The sequence below is a fragment of the Mya arenaria genome, chromosome 2, assembly GCF_026914265.1.
Source record: "Mya arenaria isolate MELC-2E11 chromosome 2, ASM2691426v1".
Lineage (NCBI taxonomy): Eukaryota > Metazoa > Mollusca > Bivalvia > Myida > Myidae > Mya > Mya arenaria.
Window position 1 is genome coordinate 26043208 of NC_069123.1, and position 22576 is coordinate 26065783.

General features: G+C 36.3%; 1 protein-coding gene across 8 annotated transcripts; it reads right to left on the bottom strand.

The window, feature by feature from the left end:
• Positions 1 to 7027: 7027 nt before the first annotated feature.
• Positions 7028 to 13303, bottom strand: LOC128219420 (uncharacterized). 8 transcript variants are annotated; one of them, XM_052927275.1, is made up of 5 exons: positions 12869 to 13303; positions 10544 to 10621; positions 9895 to 10263; positions 9172 to 9312; positions 7028 to 7942 (listed from the first exon to the last, which is right to left on the bottom strand). In XM_052927275.1, the coding sequence occupies exons 2-5, from the start codon at positions 10572 to 10574 to the stop codon at positions 7890 to 7892; spliced, it is 594 nt and encodes a 197-aa protein (XP_052783235.1). In that variant the 5' UTR covers positions 10575 to 10621; positions 12869 to 13303; the 3' UTR covers positions 7028 to 7889. The 8 variants fall into 8 exon arrangements, with proteins under 8 accessions (XP_052783235.1, XP_052783243.1, XP_052783208.1 ...); XM_052927283.1 differs by having other exon boundaries at positions 10544 to 10633; XM_052927248.1 differs by lacking the exon at positions 12869 to 13303 and having other exon boundaries at positions 7028 to 7680; positions 7845 to 7942; positions 10544 to 10903.
• Positions 13304 to 22576: the final 9273 nt, after the last annotated feature.

The window sequence follows — 22576 nt, forward strand, 5'->3', positions numbered from 1 at the left end:
TGCTATTTTCTCTTGTTGTATAGAGTGTTGCTATTTTCTCTTGTTGTATAGAGTGTTGCTATTTTCTCTTGTTGTAAAGTGTGTTGCTATTTTCTCTTGTTGTGTAGTGTGTTGCTATTTTCTCTTGTTGTATAGAGTGTTGCTATTTTCTCTTGTTGTGTAGTGTATTGCTATTTTCTCTTTTTGTGTAGTGTGTTGCTATTTTCTCTTGTTGTATAGAGTGTTGCTATTTTCTCTTGTTGTAAAGTGTGTTGCTATTTTCTCTTGTTGTATAGTGTGTTGCTATTTTCTCTTGTTGTATAGTGTGTTGCTATTTTCTCTTGTTGTATAGTGTGTTGCTATTTTCTCTTGTTGTATAGAGTGTTGCTATTTTCTCTTGTTGTATAGAGTGTTGCTATTTTCTCTTGTTGTATTGAGTGTTGCTATTTTCTCTTGTTGTAAAGTGTGTTGCTATTTTCTCTTGTTGTGTAGTGTGTTGCTATTTTCTTTTGTTGTATAGAGTGTTGCTATTTTCTCTTGTTGTGTAGTGTATTGCTATTTTCTCTTTTTGTGTAGTGTGTTGCTATTTTCTCTTGTTGTATAGAGTGTTGCTATTTTCTCTTGTTGTAAAGTGTGTTGCTATTTTCTCTTGTTTTATAGTGTGTTGCTATTTTCTCTTGTTGTATAGTGTGTTGCTATTTTCTCTTGTTGTATAGTGTGTTGCTATTTTCTCTTGTTGTATAGAGTGTTGCTATTTTCTCTTGTTGTATAGAGTGTTGCTATTTTCTCTTGTTGTATTGAGTGTTGCTATTTTCTCTTGTTGTAAAGTGTGTTGCTATTTTCTCTTGTTGTGTAGTGTGTTGCTATTTTCTCTTGTTGTATAATGTGTTGCTATTTTCTCTTGTTGTAAAGTGTGTTGCTATTTTCTCTTGTTGTATAGAGTGTTGCTATTTTCTCTTGTTGTATAGGGTGTTGCTATTTTCTCTTGTTGTAAAGTGTGTTGCTATTTTCTCTTGTTGTATAGAGTGTTGCTATTTTCTCTTTATCTGTAACGTTTGGTGGTCCTATTAGGTGCTGTATTCATATCATAAAAAACACGGAACGGAATAAGATTTTACGTTGTCTAAAATTCATAGTCTTTAAGCAACTATTCGTATGGCGTTGAAATCAATCTTATTGGGTAAGAAACATTGAACTGCATCAATATCAACAATATTTATTTGTCATTTCAAAAATATTCAAAATATATGTACAACAACAACAACAGGTCAAATTTAGCGAGAAGAATGATAAAAAATGTGAACACAAGATGAATGCTTGCAAAATAGTTGTAGTGAAATATTTTTCAATTAAATGTAAATTTAGGTTGCTTATGTAAATGACATTTTGTGGTTAACAATTTATTTATCAAAGACCGGATGTTTGTTAAACAGGGTCAAGGGGGAGAATAAAAGTATCTTCCATGGCCAAGAGTGTAAGATGGGCTCATCCCGACCCGAGCGACGGGTGTTTTGCGGAAACGAGGTTTACCGAGTTTCCGCAAAACACCCTGCGCGAGGGTTGGGATGAAGATATCCTACACGAGCGGCTATGGTAGATGCTTTTTCTCCCACCTCAGTTAAACAAAATACAGTTAAAGTGTATTGTTTTTGCTGGAACTCTTTTGTGCGTAGTAAAAATAAATGCGTATGTATATGTGATAATTCGTGGTTGTCATGGATTTGCGCGCAGTGATTCAGATTATATTAATAGTGAAAACGATCTTTAAATCGTTCTGAGAGAAGTGAAACATTATTTCTTGAAAGGTGTGTGAAAACCTTTTTATGGTGACAATTGAAGCGAGAAATAATAAGTAAGCTTTCTACATATTGCACCAAGACAAGGTTTCTATGATGCTACAGACGACAGTCTTCAACAAGGGAGGTAATTACAATGTGATGACCATTATAAAGGAGTTCTATACGGGCGTTTCATCTCTGTCCGTGGGCAAGATAAGAACTTCTAGCATGGTAATTTTCTGGATCTACTTATCTGTAGTGGGAGAAGTATTTATCTAATCGCGAATATCATTATAATCATAGAATGAACTTATTCGTGTTAATGTATGTACTCAATGGCTTGACACCCACGTGCTAGTCTTAACGCCACTCCGCACAAAAAGACAAACACATGTTTGCATGGGGAAAGACTTCGATTTATGTTGGCACATGTTGGAGCAGTGTTGCACACACAAACGCATACAAACAAAAAGCAAATACTCTACATATATACACTGTCAGTTTTGCTCAAGTCCAGCTCCTCAAGCTGGCTGCTGCGGAAGCAAACGAAAAACTCGCGTCCAAAAGTCCTGATTTGCTTGTAAAGCGTGCTATGTGACAGTATCATGTCAACTGGTCATAACCGTACTTTCAGTGTGTGGCAGTTTGAAAATGACAATGATTGCTATTTAAGAATTTAACATAGGTAAGTCACATGAGGGATAATAACATAATGTATTACAAGAATAACATTTAGCGTGTTAATATTAAGTCACGCCGTTTGAACGTTTATACAAACTAACTTGAGATAAGCTAACACTAATTATTGTCATTTATGTCGAGGACAGTGGCTATCTCTTTCAAAAATTTCCGATTACAATATTCAATGTCGGCCCAAAGGAGGGTCCATATGCTGGCTTGGATTCGGCAATGATTCCATGGGAGGGGCTTTTGTGTCCTTTATGTACATAACAGTACACAGTCTTAAAATTGGCTTACAAACATTATACAAGGCTATTTAATAATTAAAAATGGGAATTATTAACTAAAACTAATATATTTATAAGCAGTTTAAGATTGTAGCGATTTAAAAACAACAACAATCAAACAATTATGTTATGGTTTTAGAATGTATTATTCTGTATTATCATTTTTCGTTGTTTGTACGTAAATGTATATTATACTAACATACAGTACAAAGTGCATGTTTAAAAAAAATCAATATTTTTTCACATTTTCGGTATTATAATTTCTATTGAGGAATTATAAGATTTTTTTTGATTTTTTTAAAAAAATGTTTGAGTTTGAAAATCCGGTGCCAGTGCTTCATACCTAGTAGGAAAATTAATTTTTAAAATAATTAGTTTGTGGTATTATAGTTAAACTTAAGTCGTATTTTGAAGACGAACTAAGGGAAAATGTTCATTGCAAAAAATCATCTCTGTCATGTCACAAAGGTTCATACCATTACTTGTTTTATATACAAGTTTGGGCCGTATTCAATATGCTGTTAGATTTAATTTAAATTTAAGAAAATAAAGTAAGTGTTCTAACTGGCCTGTACATTTAGCTGACCAAAAGTTTATTGTTTTGCAAACAAAGTTACTTTATGAATGTCATTAAAAGCTGCACTCTCACAGATTTGCCATTTTTTACAACTTTTTTTATGTTTTGTCTTGGAAAGAGCAAATTTTTGCGTAATATCCGCAAACCAATAATATAAGACTGCTGACAAAAATCCAGATCGCAGATGTTGATATTTTAATTCGAAAATTAACGTTTTATGACTTAAACCGTTACTAACAGTTTAAGAAAAATGCATATAACATCAATTTTTGAACTTAAATATAAAAATCTGCGATCTTATTTTTTGTCAGCAGTCTTATATAACTGATTCCCATGGATTTACGCAAAAATTGGCTCGTTCCAAGACAAAAAATTAAAAAGTTATCAAAACGTTCAATCTGTGAGAGTGCAGCTTTAAGGTCAATATATATATATGTACATTCCAAGCAGTTTTTGTACATTTACATTTTCTAAGGATATTTCATTGAAAGTAAAACTTAGATAAGCAGTTTGCTTTGTCTTATATATAGTGTGTGCCTATTACCATGCATTTTGATTTATTTGGATGTAGAGACATGTTATTTATGTTGCACCAATCAACGACGTAGTTCAGATTACTTTAAAGTTGAAATTCAATGCTAGATGAATGGCTACAGATTATTGCAAGGTCGAATCATCAACAAACAGTTCCATATTCATTTTATTATTACAAAGTCCTATATGATTAATATATATTGGAAACAACAGTGGATCCAGTATTGACCCCTTCGGCACGCCTGCTGATATAAGAAGCAAGCCAGATTGTATATATCCAACTTGTAATTGACAAATACGATTGAAAGTGTAAGTTTATTTCCGAAAAATGATATAATTTTTAGTTTATGCAAAATAATTTGGTAAATCAAAGGCTTATCTTCTTTAAAAAAATATAGCCCCAAAAAGCTTTCCACGTCAACATCTTTAACCCATGCGTCATTAAACTGACTAATTCAGTACTGCAACAAGAATTAATTGATGCATAGTTACAAGTCGGCGAGATAAAAATAGAAAAAAAAACATGCATGTTGATCACCAAAAAGAAGTTATTTACTTCAATGACACCATGTTATGTATACATATGTTCGAAAGACATTGTTGATAACTACTGTAACAATAGTATTTGTTTTGTATTTACACTTAAGTGGTATGAGTAAATTGGACGGGGATAAAAAGACTATACATTATAAGGGATTTATCTGGAATTTATTCTTTTGAATGACATTTTCCAAATAATCAGTTAAGCTTAATGCCAGTTTTTCAAAACGCCCTTTGTCGCTGCTCGCCACGGGAGACTACTGCGTAGGAGATTGAGAAACATAACTTTTTTTATATGAAATTGTTATGGTACAGTGTAACCTTCCTCTGTTTGGGGGATACGTTGTTATTTAAAATCAACATTTGCTAAGAAGAATGTTCAGGGCCGCTATTATATTACACCATGTTATCAATTAAAGTACACATTAAAACACACGTTATTTCACATTTTATCGTGCAACGTGGATACTATCAAAATCATTCGTCTGCAAGCATAGGTTAAAGCGACATTTTGGATAATATCAATTAAAGTCGGCGCCCTTCTGGTCGAGAAGGTCGCCGACTTATTATGAGTTTCCCTAAACCCGGACTATACAGTGTTATAGTATCACCACAATGTTTAATTACTTTTGGACCAATCCCATCGAGCCGCGATTTGCTTTTATTAAGTTAATCAATGATTTGTTTTACTTCATTTTGGCGTAATATGATTCAAATGAATGTTTTCCCTTCTAGCTATATTAGCACTTATTTTTCTCTTATTTAATAATTATTTAACTTATCTTATCTCTTGCGTACTTGGACTTTAAACAATAAAGTACTGACATTTAAATGCATATACATTTAACACTTGATGACAAAAAAACGTGTTTCCTTTAAATTTGAGACTAGTTGCTGCTTGTGTATTACCGGCATGACGTTTTAACTGGAAACTGAGTTAGTTACAAACTAACAGTAACCAAACCTGTGAACATTTCTGCCCATACATCATGCACGGACTGCGGACACCGCTAAAACCGACCCAAAGACGCTCGTTCATGCAAACATAGTGTTATAAAGTACGTCCCACAAAATGAAAAACAATGACAGTTAGGTTTTTCTGAAAAGCACCAAATTATTTGCGCACATAACGTCATTTCGGAAATGACGTCGTTGAAATCGTGTCCCAGCCCTGTGATAACTGATTATGCGCGATGGCAAGGTCAAGTTTGTAAACAGAGAAAAATATCTAATTAATACTGCTAGAAACAGTGAAACATCCTTTTTTAGTTTACTATAAATCTCTTTAAACCACAGAAGAGCATGTAATGCATAGAGCATAATGGTTTTTTCAGTGTAAGATCGCAATATACCTTTCACCGAGTAAATATCGAAAGCTATATACAGAAGTGGCGTAGCGACGAGCGAACTATTTATTTTTGCTTTTCTTTCGGTGAAATATACATTCTTATTATGTATAAAATGTTCACCATCCCAGACTGATACTGTCACCTGTGGTTATAAATTGTAATTTTGCTAAACGCATGCATAAAAATGGCGAAAAATCGATATTACCAACGGTTTAATAGTAGACATTCCAGAACCTTGCCTTTGCGGAAGATATGTACGAACAATGTGTTCGTACTTTCTGTTAAGGATGACAATCTGATTTTTCAGAAACTATGTGGTTGTAAAATGTCGGAAACTGTGCGACGAGATCACGAGTTGGAGTTAGTTCTGCAGCAGCATTTATAAATAATTAATATAACAGCACCAGTGGGTGTTCCTTAGTTATTTTCATATTTTGTGTGTAGAAGCACTGTTTTATTTTAATTCAACTTTAAAAACAACAGCATGTTTTCACTAAGTTTATTTTTGTGTTTCCTGAAAAGGCGACATATAGGGGTCACTTTTGTCGGCGGCGGCGGCGGTGGTGGCGGCGGCGGCATCCTGTTTTGCCTTGTCCGGGGCATATCTCGTAAACAATTAGTGGTATCAACTTGAAATTTCGTCTGTAGAAAGATCTCCTAAAGGACAAGTGCATAGTGCAAGAACTGTTACTCTTGCTTCATATTTTTAAAGTAATTGCCCTTTGTTAATTTTCATGCTTAAAGTTTTGTCCGGGGCATATCTTGTAGAAAATAAGAGTTATCAACTTGAAACTTCATATGTAGATAGATCGCATGGAGGGCAAGTGCAGTGCTTAATAACAGTAACTCTTGCTTTCTTAGTTTTAGAGTAATTGTCCTTTGTTTATTTCATGCTTAAAGTTTTGTCCGGGGTATATCTTAAAGAATATAAGAGGTATCAACTTCAAACTTCATAGCTAGATAGATCGCATTGAAGGCAAGTGCAGTGCACAAGAACCGTCACCCTTGCTTGCCTATTTTTAGAGTTATTGCCCTTTGTTGGCGTCCGCGTCCCGTGTTAACTTGTCCGGGGCATATCTCGTAAACTATTAGTGATATCAACTTGAGATTTCATATGTAGATATATCTCATTGAGGGCAAGTACAGTGCACAAGAATCGTAACTCTTGCTTCCATAGTTATTGCCCTTTGTTAATTTTTTTTGTTAATTTTTGTCCGGCTTAACGTTTAAACTTCAGTTCAAATGCCACCTACATTTAAAGTTAAATGGAAACATCATTGTCTATAAATGAATAAAATGCCAATCCAACAGCTATAATGTCGACAGTAAATAATTCGTTAGGCGACACATCCGACTTGTGGAGTTCGAGTTTTCACTAGGTACGCGTCGTCACTATAAAGTGAAGGCACTGATAAAGTTTGGATTTTTTTGAAATCATATTCTAACATTCTTAACAATGGTTCATTCCTAATTGAAAATATGAGGTTGAATTAGTCGACGACTTGAGTATCTACCATATAAAAACACTTAAACATCTCAGCTTTTATTAGGTATTCAAACAAACCAATCGTGTATAACCAGAACAAATGAAAGTTTTATGTTGATGTAAAATTATTCATGAGCAATGGTGTAGTTTAAAAACATTGTTCCGTGGATAAATCTCATGTTTATAGTGTCTATAGCATCTGGACCTCTGCAATGGAATCCTCAGTTTATTAACTGATTGTAGCATTTTGAAGTCGCTGTTGCCTTTTGTTCATAAGATGTTTAAGTGTATCTTTCGACTCCGTTCTTGACGCCCTCGTGAAATCTTAACAAGTCGATCATCTCCTATAGCTCCGAAAACAACCGTAACACGTCGGTCATCTCCCATGAGCTCCGAACACAACCGTAACACCTCGGTCATCTCCCATGAGCTCCGAAAACAACCGTAACACCTTGGTCATCTACGTAAGCTACAAGCAGAGCGTGATCCGATATGCATTTGAAAGGTGTCAAAAACAACCTGCATGGATACAGTTTTGAAACATAATTATTCAATTAAGTTTTTCAGTCAATTCCTTAAAAACAACTTCGTCAATAAGGTGCTTTTGGAGTTATATCTGCAAACAGTACCTACTAGCTCCAGACGAAGGTTTTCTTCATAACAAGCGATGTAATTTTGTTATTGTGTCCCGTTAGTACTTCTTCTTCTTAACACCAGTCTTTGATATAAATCTGCCAAATCATAAATTAGTATAGAATTATGCAAAGACTTTCCAGGCAAACTGCCGGCGAAAAAAGCATCACATAAAGTTATAAAAAGGTCGATTACAGAAATACTGCTGGAAACCAAATAGCGTCTGTTACTTATTAAATTAAAGTTAGGTAGAAGCAAGGAACGTTGTCCTTTTGGAATGCCAAGATAACCTGGCTGGAGCCGAACCCATACATACCACTTTTATGCGAGGCGGACATGTTACTATACCGAACCCATACATACCACTTTTGTGCGAGGCGGACATGTTACTATACCGAACCCATACATACCACTTTTGTGCGTGACGGACATGTTACTATACCGAACCCATACATACCACTTTTGTGCGAGGCGGACATGTTACTATACCGAACCCATACATACCACTTTTGTGCGAGGCGGACATGTTACTATACCGAACCCATACATACCATTTTGTGCGTGACGGACATGTTACTATACAGAACCCATACATACCACTTTTGTGCGTGACGGACATGTTACTATACCGAACCCATACATGACCACTTTTGTGCGTGACGGACATGTTACTATACCGAACCCATACATACCACTTTTGTGCGTGACGGACATGTTACTATACCGAACCCATACATACCACTTTTGTGCGTGACGGACATGTTACTATACCGAACCCATACATACCACTTATGTGCGAGGCGGACATGTTACTATACCGGACCCTACATACCACTTTTGTGCGAGGCGGACATGTTACTATAACGAACCCCTACATACCACTTTGGTTCGAGGCGGACATGTCACTTTACCGAACCCATACATACCACTTTTGTGCATGACGGACATGTTACTATACCGAACCCCTACATACCACTTTGGTTCGAGGCGGACATGTTGCTATACCGAACCCCTACATACCACTTTTGTGCATGACGGACATGTTACAATACCGAACCCTTACATGACCACTTTTGTGCGAATTGGACATGTTACTGTACCGAACCCATACATGGCCATTTAGGTGCAAGTCAGACATATATTTATTTCGAACCAATACATTGAAATGCTCGTGTGTGACATACATGTATCTATACCGATACATGACCACGTTTGTGCGAGGCGGACACGTATTCATACCGAACCCACATAAAAGCATTTTCGGCCAGGCGAACACGTAAAGATCTTCTTAGCTTTAAATGCAAGTTTCATTTATAAAGAATCTTACCCGTTTTCATGATAGCAGAAATGAAGAATATCAAGGTTCCTATAAAGAGAAAGAACACAACGCAGATTCCAATGGTCGATGATAGAACGAGAGGAAACAAAGTATGATCTGCATCTTTGTTGGTATTGGTTTTACATTTACCTGAAAAATAAATAACTAAACGTACTATTCTATATTTATTTAGTGGATGCTAAACTCATGGCATCGTATTACTTCGTTCAATTCACATAATTGATTTTAAACAAATTTGTTTTGGTCGATGGTTTGAAGACAGCTAGAAACTGATATGCACCAATCTAGAGGGTATCTCTTTGCTAGAAACCAGTGCTGGTGTCTTTTTTGAGAGGCAATGGAAACTACTGGTGAACCCACAACCTCTTTTGTGAGAGCCGGACTACAAGACCACTCTCATCCTCTTTGAAGAAATACGAGAGCGTATAAAGGCAGGATAGGGGAGATCACTTCGTTAGAGTTCGAATTTTCAAACTTTTCATCCTAGCTACAACATATAGCCCGGAATTAACATAACAGGGTTTTCCCATGCCGGTACAAATAAAAGGTGAATTTCGAGCTATTGAAATTCATGTAACAGTCCAATGACTATTGTTTCCTAAGTAACTTGTGTATATTACAACGGTTTAATTATGTTTGTACCGGAGGATAAGGTCGGAAAAACCAGAATAGCTATAATTCCGGGCTACAACTAATCACTTAATCAAATACCTTTCAGAATCAGCTGAATGAATGGCGACATAACTATTCTCCTGTCCGACTGCTCAACCCAAAAGTAAGTTTCGTTGTAGTCAATGCTTGCGTTTATAAGCATCAAGTATAAAGCACCATTTTCATACAACCGAAAGTTTGTGTTGTTTGGTGTAACTGTTCTGGCACTTGCAACTGAGTCATATTTGAAGGCGTATTTCCAAACAACGCTTATATTCATGTCAAAATTTGGGGTCATCCTCAATAGCACAGTCCCATTGGGTTGTTGGTCGGTCAACACTGACAGAGTGCCATAGAGGTTTGTTTCCTCTGTTGCAACTGCTGCACACGCTGACGATTCTTCTGCACATGTCGCATACACTGAACATGCTAAACGAAAGCAAAAGCGTTGATTTGTCAAAGGTATCTAAGTCTGATTGGAATCTATGATAGCCGAATGAAAGGTTCAAGAATTTCATTTCTTAGTCAATTATTCTTTATCGTTTTTTATTTACCCGTGAATTCTTTACGAAAACGTTTATAGGATACCGAATGTTCTGAGGCCGAGTCAGCATATAACGTATTTTATTTTAACTTGTAAACACTCTTGTAGAAATCTGACATAAACAAAAAAGTAAAACAATAGTAAATAATAAATAAAATTTAGTACCTAGAAGAATGAACGCTTTTAAAATTTCCATCCTGAGTAATATACTTAAGGTTCGGTTAACGCGTGCAATGGACACAACTGAAAGAGAAACTGTTATATGACATTGCGGAAATAAAATGAAACAATAACAGTCGAGAACAATGATTTCTGGTGCAATATAAATTATGACATTGCTGCTGCATGGACTTTTAATCAAGTGATTCATCGCGATGCGTGAAAATGAGACTTGCTTTGTTTTCTGAAAATGCGTTGAGATTTAAACAACTCTTAAGGTTGTATATATAAATTATCATACACAGTGTGTGTATACCACGTGATAAATTACGTCATACATGCTACATCAGAAGGCAGCATTTTGCTTGAAATGAAGACTTAAATCAAACATAACTTTCCCTTTACTACACCATTGTAAATAAAAAATGGAGGTCTATGCCAATTAAATATGTACTCCCGCCTTCGTTTTATTACCGAAGTTTGATAAGGTCATTAGTTTCATAAAACACTTCGACAAACCTGTTTCCAAAATAATGTTTTGTAGCGGTCCGCTGTACACGGCGGATGTGCGTTCATAGTACAACATTCCGTTATAGACGGAAGTACCTTCATAGTACGTATGTTTACCTGGTTGGTAAAATGCAAATAAGCAAAGCCCGGAAATACGTCGCACGTTACAGTTTTGACAGTGCTCCGTCAGACGGCCGTATTGTGAAAAGGTTGGTCGAAGTGTTTTAAGAAACTAAACTCTCAATCAAACTCTGGTAAAAGACCGTAAGCGGCGTAGAATGCGCCATGTTTCATTTAAAATGGTGGTAATAGGAAAGTTATCTTTGTTTAATGTCTTCATTCGAATCAAAATATTGCCTTCCGACGAAGCATTTATGACGTAAATTATCTAGTGGTATACACACACTGATATATAAATTATCATGCATACGTGTGGGAATTTTTAATAGAGAAAGGTTAAAAACATGCATTAAAATGCGTCCATCAGGGACATTTGATGAATATATTAGTTGTTATAATTTAAATAAATCAATAATGTACTGATTAAGTGTCAAAGTAAACGAAATATTTTGGAGAATTGCTAAAAAAGACAGAAATTAAAACCACAGTGCAACCAACGTTTACCAGCAAAATAGGACAGGTCCACAACATCATACAGCTTTACAATATTCTGTTCTGAAAAGTCACCTTCAATGACAATTTTACACGTTAATTGTACTAAACAATATCAAAATACTATATCTATAGATGGTTTCCTACGGACAGAAGCTGTCTTGTTATTCTTTGGTCGTGTTTTTCGCTGTTTTTTTTTAACTGCACTCTGCTCTCTCACATATTAAATGTTTTGACAACTTTTCTTTCTTTCTTGTCTTACAACGAGCTAATTTTTGCGAACATGCAAGGTAAACAGTACTATCTCACCTCCTACATTTGTAACTTCTCTCTCGGCTTATCTTTTCACTGTATGGGAGCTAACTCACGCACGTTATTGACTATCCATTTTATTCAAGCAATCTGTTGTGTGTAACCGACTGAGTCAATGGTTACAAAATGGCGACTAAAAAACGGTTTACAAGCACAACAAGTGACGAATCTCTCAAAAAAGGTTAAAATTAAATTCAGAAGAGACGCTTCGATGCAACAAGAAATTTGCAAATGTGCTGAGGAGTTACCTTCAAGAAATTGTTAAAAACTGTTTTTCTTATTATTACATTTATTGACGGTGATACATCTTTCTTGTACAGTTATAATTTAATGTAACCTTACTGAGAAAATATATATGCTGTCAAACAATGTTATAACTATATTTACATTGTTATTGTATTTATTCCAAATAAACTTGATTACAAACTTTTTGTATTTCTTAAAATATAATTTTGAGACAATATTTAAGCGTTACTGAATATTTTCATAACAAATACATTACATCTTAATATAATCTTATTATTAAAGGTACTCGGTGAGATATATTCGCTCGAGCGTGGTATGAAACCACTGGGGTGTATATCACATACCCCCAACCCAGCAGGTTTTCATAATTATGTTTAAAATTTATGTTTTATACATTTTTCTTCGGGCGTTAGTAACGCCTTTAGCCATAAAACATTAATCTTCGAACGGAAGTATGAAAAACTGCGATCTGAGTTTTGCCCGAAGTCTTATATCACTGGTTTTCAGATTTTTACGCAAAATTTGGCTCATTCCAAGACAAAATATTAAAAAGGGTTTGTCACAATTGTAAATTTGTGAGAGTGCAGCTTTAAAGCTCGATGATCATACTTTTCACATCAATTTCTCGATAACATTAATGAAATTTCTTACCTCTGGTCGTGTTTGCCACCACGATCCAGCGTTATCCCACCACTAACCAACTTTACCTCCACCACGATCCAGCGTTATCCCACCACTAACCAACGTTACCTCCACCACGATCCAGCGTTATCCCACCGCTAACCAACGTAACCTCCACCACGATCCAGCGTTATCCCACCGCTAACCAACGTAACCTTCACCACGATCCAGCGTTATCCCACCACTAACCAACGTAACCTCCACCACAATCCAGCGTTATCCCACCGCTAACCAACGTAACCTCCACCACGATCCAGCGTTATCCCACCGCTAACCAACGTAACCTTCACCACGATCCAGCGTTATCCCACCACTAACCAACGTTACCTCGACCACGATCCAGCGTTATTTCAACACTAACCAACGTTACATCGACCACGATCCAGCGTTATCCCACCACTAACCAACATTACCTCCACAACTTCACCTCGTAACGATTGGGCACGGTGTATAAGACTTCGAGGAAAATAAAGTGAAGAAATACAATCGAGATGCATGATTACTAGTTTCTGTTTATAATTGTTGTATTGTTTGTTCTGAATCGAAATATACATTACAACTACAACGATTTCCTATATAATTAAAAATACATCAGAGTTCTTAAAGTGACTATTTCATGGTTTTTAAACTGCACTTTTTATTTAAAAGAATATATTATAAAATAAAGTGTGGCATATCAGAAACTGACAACTGGAACTCTTTAACAAATGTTAATATTTGTAAAAGGATTTTCATTGATGTCCACAATTTTGAATGCGTAAATAACGCGTAGTGTAATTGGTTTATGTACATAACGCGAAGCGTGATTTGTTGATGTGCATTATCACATGATGCTTCCAATGTATTCCGGTTCCCCCCACAACACAAGACCACACTCTCGCGGAACATCGTGCCAACGAGAGTGATTACTATTAGTTGTAATAGCTTGTTTCACAATCGTTGTAAAATTAAATAAAGTTTAAACTAATGTATTCGATAAAGGTTTACATATCCGTCAGATTTGTTGATGTTCTTGTGATCGAGTGGTTAAGACGTTGGTTTTCTCGACTTTACCGGCGTGGGTTCGCTCCACACTACAAACCAGAACATTAATTTTAATAATTTAATTGTATGATTTCTGCAATTTCGTATCACGGAGTAAACTTATCCTTGGAAAAGAACGTAAATAAAAACATATGGAAAAGAAAGTAAATCGGGACATGTGAAAAAGAGCGTGAAGAGAGACTTGTGGAAAAGAACGTAAATGGGGACATGTTAAAACGAACGTGAAGAGAGACTTGTGAAAAAGAAAGTTAATGGGGACATGTGAAAAAGAACGTAAAGAGAGACTTGTGGAAAAGAAAGTAAATGGGGGCATGTGAAAAAGAACGTGAAGAGAGACTTGTGGAATAGAACGTAAATGGGGACATGTTAAAACGAACGTGAAGAGAGACTATTGGAAAGGAACGTGAAGAGGGACTTGTGGAAAAAAGCGTGAATAAAGACATGTGGAAATGGAACGTGAATAAAAACATGTGGAAAAGGAACATGAATAAAGACATGTGGAAAACGAACGTGAAGGAAGACATGTGGAAAAGGAACGTGAAGAGAGACATGTGGAAGACGAACGTGAAGGAAGACATGTGGAAAAGAAACGTGAATAAAGACATGTGGAAAACGAACGTAAAGGAAGACATGTGGAAAACGAACGTGAATAAAGACATGTGGAAAAGGAACATGAATAAAGACATGTGGAAAATCAACGCGAAAAAAGACATGTGAAAAAGAACGTAAATGGGGACATGTAAAAACGAACGTGAAGAGAGACTAATGGAAAGGAACGTGAAGAGGGACTTGTGAAACAAAACGTGAATAAAGACATGTGGAAATGGAATGTGAATAAAGACATGTGGAAAAGGAACATGAATAAAGACATGTGGAAAAGGAACGTGAAGAGAGACATGGGGAAGACGAACGTGAAGGAAGACATGTTGGAAAGGAACGTGAATAAAGACATGTGGAAAACGAACGTGAAGGAAGACATGTGGAAATGGAACGTGAATAAAGACATGTGGAAAAGGAACATGAATAAAGACATGTGGAAAACGAACGTGAAGAGAGACATGTGGAAAAGGAAAATGAAGAGATACATGTGGAAGACGAATGTTAAGGAAGACATGTGGAAAATGAACGTGAAGGAAGAAATGTGGAAAAGGAACGTGAAGAGAGACAGGCGGAAAACGAACGTGTAGAGAGACAGGCGGAAAACAAACGTGAAGGAAGACATGTGTAACATGAAAGTGAAGGAAGACATGTGGAAAAAGAACGTGAAGAGAGACACGTGGAAAAGGAACGTGAAGGAAGACATGTGGAAAAAGAACGTGAAGAGAGACACGTGGAAAAGGAACGTGAAGGAAGACATGTGGAAAATGAGCGTGAAAGAAACATGTGGAAAACAAACGTAAATGAAGACATGTGGAAAAGGAATGTGAAGGAAGACATGTGGAAAACGAACGTGAAAGAAGACATGTGGAAACGAACGTGAAGGAAGACATGTGGGAAAGGAACGTAAAGGAAGACATATGGAAAAAGAACGTGAAGGAAGACATGTGGAAAAAGAACCTGAAGAGAGACATGTGTCTAAGAAAATTTACATATGCTTTTAAAAGCTCCGGCAGCTGATGTTTGTTGAAAAGTTCCAACTCGACATCCATCCATATATTAAGTCAGTTTTGGATGAGAAGCAAGTTGAGGCTTCGAAAGATTCTGTTGGGCTGGCCGTTTGCTAATCCTTGAACCAAAACATGTCATAATAAATCATTCAGCATAAACAATTCTAAGATACATCTGGACTTTTATTTGGCGAGCCAAGTCAATCAAATGCACCCAGATAAAAGTCATTCGGTGAAACCATTTGGATAAAAAAACTTATCTCAAACGACTTGTCATCTTTGAAAAAAAACTAAACACCTCATTTTTAAGCGCCGAATCATGAAAAAGAAGCGGTAACAACGTAATGAGGCCAAACCCACAGACCCTACCACTTCGAGGCCAAAACCCACAGGTCTTACCACTTCGAGGCCAAAACCCACAGGTCTTACCACTTTGGGACCAAACCCAAACGTCTTTCAACTTTGAGGTTAAACCCATAGATATTACCACTTTGAGGTCAAACCCACAGGTCTTACCACTTTGAGGTCGAACCCACAGGTCTTTACCATTTTGAGGCCATACCCAGAGGTCTGACCACTTTGAGGCCAAACACACAGGTCTTTCCACTTTGAGGTCAAACCCACAGGTCTTTCCACTTTGAGGTCAAACCCACAGGTCTTACCACTTTGAGGCAAAACTCAAACGTCTTTCCACTTTGAGGTCAAACCCACAGGTATAACCACCTTGAGGTCAAGCCCACAGGTCTTTCCACTTTGAGGTTAAACCCACAGGTCATACCACTTTGAGGTCAAACCTACAGGTCTTACCACCTTAAGGCCAAACCAACAGGTGTTACCACCTTGAGGTCAAACCCACAGGTCTTTCCACTTTGAGGTCAAACCCACAGGTCTTTCCACTTTGAGGTCAAACCCACAGGTCTTTCCACATTGAGGTCAAACCCACAGGTCATTCCACTTTGAGGTCAAACCCACAGGTCTTTCCACTTTGAGGCCAAACCCACAGGTCTTTCCACTTTGAGGTCAAACCCATAGGTCTTACCACTTTGAGGCCAAACCCACAGGTCTTACCACATTGAGGCCAGACCGACAGGGCTGACCACTTTGAGGCCAAACCCACAGGTCTTTCCACTTTGAGGTCAAACCCACAGGTCTTTTCACTTTGAGGCCAAACCCACAGGTCTTACCACATTGAGGCCAAACACACAGGTCTTACCACATTGAGGCCAAACACACAGGTCTTACCACATTGAGGCCAGACCGACAGGGCTGACCACTTTGAGGCCAAAACCACACTCTTGAATTGATCACAATGTAATTGTTAGGGTCACATAACCCAAGTCTGATTCCGTTATTGGCATTTTCAGACTTTTCGATGGCTTTGTGTCGCGAAAGGTTAATGCATGCCCACCTACTCCTTTCGAAATATTAAGAGATAAGGGAGCTTCTCAATTTCTTATTTTAGGTAATAATCCGCTTTTTTAGAAGACTCTGGTACAAGTGTACTAACTAATTGACTAGAGTGTTGATTTATTAATCTCAATGAGTTCATTTCACCTCATATTTGGTTATTGGACCACTGGCCGTTTGTACTATACCTTCATATATACATATACACTCTTTATTTCCACCCGAAGTAATTGTAAACTATCACATCAAATATATACAACGATACAAACACATCTTGAGTTACATATTGTACAAAGATAAATGCATACATTATTTCATGATCATGATATAGTTCGTAAACATGTTAGTGATAGCACACAAAACGAATGATCAGATTTAATTTATCATTTAACTGGCTATGATACTTAATAAACAATCGGAAATATAAGTGTTTTATTATTAATTTGATGTTCATGAACAGTACTTGAAGTGTTCGGTTATTGTTGAGTAATGTACATAGATATTGCTGGTGAAGTGTTTTGGTCATTCCCTGCCTACCGTCAATCAACCACACCTATCCCAAGTTTTATTTATACTCTTGGCCCACATGGGCATGAGAGGTAACAAAACATGTATCAAAACATAAAACAGCAAAAAAATATAAATATTAAGATGAATAGCAAAAAAAACAACAACATATCAGCATATCATGAAAAGTTTATTTTAGAATAAAATTAAGGAAAATGATTCAAATAAATTTCAGCATTATTATTTTTGCTAAGAGTGCTAGCTTTATCAATGTATTTTTATCATTACTTTACATTAAATTTTCCAGGCTGCTGCTTCATTAACACAAGAAACACAAGACTATGCTACAGTTAAAACGTCGAATGAGAATGTGCATGATTGCATATTACTGCCGTAAGATAACCTGATAGCGTTCGCGAATTGTTTCGTGTTAACTACTGAAGATTCGCGATAATTATTTAGCTATCTAGTTAATATTCGCGATACCTGTTTGGAAAGATATATATCGTAAGACTAAAAACAGGTTTGAAAGTGCCCAGAACTGCCACCTATTACCCTTTTTAGCAATACAACACTAACAGGTTAACTAGTTATGGTTTGCGAATTCCACTTAATAAGTAACATAATAACTGGTTAACAAGATAAGATTCACACGAAACGTGGTTAACACGAAACATTTCGCGAAGTTTAACAGATTATCTTACGGCAGTTATATGCCACCATCAATTTCTCCTTCTGGTTTAATGATCATATTGCCGAGATAAAATGTAAGGAGTATATATTACAACTCTAAATTTCAATAGTTGACGTTTCCATGGTTTCGAATAAATTCAACGTTTTGAAAAAAATCTTTATGCCCGGGAACCATACAAACCATCAGGCCGGGAATACACAAGCAACCAGTGTTAAAATTACAAAAGGAAATCACGTTTTATTGTCATCAAGTGTTACATGTATATGTTTTTAAACTTCATATTTTATCTGTGCTGGAGAGTATATTTTAGTTGTGTAAAATAAAATATCACTCTCTCAATGTTTTTATTATCTTTAAAAATAATAAAAAAAAAATGACTACTTAATATGGCAAATTGTGTCCATAAACTTATACATGGTATCGTGTAAACAAAAACATCGCCACCACCACCACCACCAACATCAACAACAACAACAACATCAACAACAACAACAACAACAATAATAACAACAACAACAATAACAACAACAACAACAACAAAACCATCGCAAAAGCAATTGATGTAAATGTTGATGAAACCGCCACTTCACTCAGTACTACAAAGTCATCTTCTCCAACTTTCAGATCGACACAAAACCGTTTATATTCAATGTTCAATATTATAGACATTCAAAGATGTATAGACACGTACAAAGTCTAAAATGGTGTGAGACAGGGCGACCAGTTTTATTTTGTGTACTACGCCGTAGATCCCTGAACAACGAATGCACGTGTACAAGCGGCTTTTATACTAGCCGCCTAGTTATGAAAGCTCCTAGAACATCGCCATATATGGCACTTATCGTAACGGCATTGATTACCACTACCATATATGGTAATTATCGAAAAAAAAATTTTTTAGATGTAACAAGGCATATAATATGCATGTGACTCTTACCGATTGCCCTTAACAGCCAATAAAAACTAAAACAGCGAATTACGAAATGTTAATACGTTTGCCATCATTTGGATAATGTTATTTCGGTAATGTATTAAATAACATGTCCGAATCTTAAACGGTTGCATGGTAGTGCATATCAATTCGTGCATATGAATCATTTCTGGTGATGAATATTGTCGGTTGTGACTGCCCTCCATGATAAAGTGCCGTGATGACAATAACACTTGAAACTTCTCACGAAATAAATTGTAGTCACTATTTTTAGGACCAGATTAAATCTGTTTAAAAGGTTATTATTTAAAACACACAAGCATAAACGAAATATTTGTCTTCGAGTTTATGTATCGATGCCCAACAGACCACGTTTGTCAACAAGACACAAAATTGCAGGAAGTGGCCCTAATGTACATTTGGATTAAATCATTCTTACTTAAAAGAATGCTTTTCAACCACGTCTCTGAGATTCCTACCATGGATGTTTGAAACATGTGACTTTAGAGTGTGTTAGCATATTTAAGCGACATACCCGTTTTAAAATGATTTTAACAACATCATTAGTAGGCTGTTTCTTAACAATTGTGAGTGCTGGAGAGTGTTTGAGAAAATATGATGTTTTGTTTTGCGAAGATAGTGTGCCAAATAACGTTCAGGATGGAGTTATTACTGTTAAAATCTTCAACGTGGACTTGAACGTTTACTTTCATAAAACAGTATTTCAGCATAAATCATGGATACATGTAGAACACCTTGTACTAAGACCTGATATTAATGGTTACAACTATTCACATGTTCAAGATCGACCATCGTTTGTACTGCCCTCAACATTTTCTGACTATTTGTACAATTTGGTTGAACTATCGGTGACGAGTAAAAACCTTATCGGACTTCATAAAGGGGCGTTTCATAGACTGACGAAGCTTGAGGTTCTTGACTTTCCTGGCAAGTTGAAGTAACGTTGACTAATTTTACAGCGGCATTGCTGGGAAACAGCATGAACAATTTAAAGAGACTTAACATATCGCGAATATCTGTCAGGACACCGGAAATCAGATGGTTTGGAAGCGATTTTTTCAACTGCTTCCGCAACAGTCAACTGGAGGAGCTAGACTTGAGCAAAATTGACAGTGTAATAAATCCTGAAATTTTCTACGACGCGTTTCCGTTTCTACAAAGTCTAAATATCGAAGATAGCGGCTCTCTCTTTTCCAATCTATTGACAGCTATGTACTTAAACCCTAATGGCAGTTCATTCAAATTTCTAAAAAAACTTAATGTAAATAACGCATTCTTTCCTGACTCATTTATAGACGTAAAATTGCTAATTCCTGGGGAAAGTGATTTATCGGTGACGCCGCAAATAAATCTTACACATATATGGGCAAGGAAAATTGTACTAAGCGGACTTGAATCTGTTCCATATCTGGTTAATTTGGGAAATAAAGCAGTACTTGGTTTGAGCTATCCAGATCTTAATATCAATCGGTCTATGGTTGCCTTGCCTTTAGACAGTACGGGTGGTACACCTCTGCAGGTTCTGGATCTTTCACATAATCGAATTAAATCTTTAGAACTCGCATATACTGAAACTTCAATGATAAAGCACTTTGAAGATATAGATCTTTCAAACAACAGACTGTATCTGATGAAATGTAGTAAATTTAAATATCTTTTAAAGGACGCTCCCAATCTTTACAGAATTAATCTTTCAAATAACCGTTTATCGAAACTACATTTTGAAATATTTAGAACAAATACTAAATTGGAATACATATATTTATCCCACAATAAACTTTCTACTTTACCTTTTGAATTTACCCATCTTAAAAAATGAAAGTGTCGGATCTTAGTTTTAACGAAATCCATTATTTCGAAGACACTGTGCTATCTAATATATACCATTTTCGGAAGTCAGTTTTAGTATATAGAACAGAATTTACAATTAAGTTGGAAGGAAATCCACTCGAATGCTCTTGTAAATCTAAAGAATTCATTGAATGGATTATTGATCCAAGATTTTCAAATTACATACAGCCTTCAAATTTTGAATGTCTTGAAAGCAAGTATCAAACTTCCGTTACCATTGACAAAAATGCATTGGCAGATGCGGTGTTTCAATGCAAATTACCAATGATCATTGGTGTAGGTTCTGCATTGTCTGCAGTAGTTGCCATTATCTTAGGCATATTTGTTTTGCTTTTGTGTAGAAGTTACCTTGCAAGTCGGCTAGACAGAAAGCTCGCACTCTATATTGCGAAAAGAAAAGAGGACAGAGCTGATAAACTTACACCGATATTTCTATCGTATTGCAGTGAAAATGTTGAGTTTGTTTCAAATGTGATATATCCCTCTTTAAACAGTTCCCTACAAAAGATCCTGAAATCTGATAGAAGATGTATTGCAACTGGAGACCTCGACTTTCGGCCAGGCATTCACGTGTCTGAAGGAATTGTCACGTGTATTGAGACTTGCTCCGTCTTCGCAGCGTGTGTGTCCAAAGCCTTCTGTAAAAAGGCGTGGTGTAAAAATGAAGTGCAAACCGCCATTAACGAACACAGACCTGTGATTCTCATTTTTCTAGAGGAGGTAGAACCTTCTCTGATGCCAAAGGTGATGAGAAAGCATTTCCTTGCCACCACGCGTGTTACGTGGAGTAATCAAGACGCAATACCCAAGCCCGACGTAGAAACAATTTGTCGAGGAATTGTACAGCTGATGGCGAACGAACAAGACGATAGCAACATTGACGCGGGAAACAATAAATATGCTGTACCAGAAGACGAACGTCAGAATCGATATACTATTGAGACAATTTTGTAAATTGTATTGATATGCATTTTGTTACAAACTATTGTTGTTACCAGTGTTACGACACCATAGTACCTAGATACTGCTATCTGTCAATTTTCTGTTTTGATCTTTAAAAACAAATGGACTATTTAAAAGAAATTAACTTAAGTTTATTATTGTTTAAACCATTATGAGGTTAAGAATAGTTTGGTTGGAATAACATACTTCGAATTAACTCTTCGAATGTTGATATAAGCACTTTTAAGGGGTTTACTCTTGGCGTCGATATATTTTGTAATATCATAACACATGCAACATTGTTTTCCAATGTATGATGTTAGTTGATCAATTGCAATTTCTTCCATAAAAGCTATGTTTTTAATTTGAAACATCCTTGTTACACTAGTTTAGAGAGGGATCAGTCTGATCAGGTAACCTTTTGTATGTGAGTGTACTAAACTGTGCTTAATATTCAACAATTCAAAGTACAAATCAAAGTCGACCTTTCTGCGTTCAATCGAGCGTTGCTTATCTTCATTCAAATCACCGAGAATGTTCTCAAATATAAAGATTATCTGAGACGTTATTCTAAAAGACAGAAATAACGGTAGAAGATTGATGGTATATCGCCTGTCATTGCAACTCAGAGACGTTAACATTTGTGTATTAAAGTGTACTTCAATTACAAGAGT

Bases quoted from the DNA above. Each gene is read 5' to 3' on its own strand.
- LOC128219420 (XM_052927262.1), bottom strand. From the start codon at position 10,748: ATGAATCACTTGATTAAAAGTCCATGCAGCAGCAATGTCATAATTTAT. The intron at 10,264-10,543 runs GTACTAAATTTT...GCTTTCGTTTAG, and splicing joins AAAAGCGTTCATTCTTCTAG to CATGTTCAGTGTATGCGACA. The intron at 9,313-9,894 runs GTATTTGATTAA...TTTATTTTTCAG, and splicing joins CATTCAGCTGATTCTGAAAG to GTAAATGTAAAACCAATACC.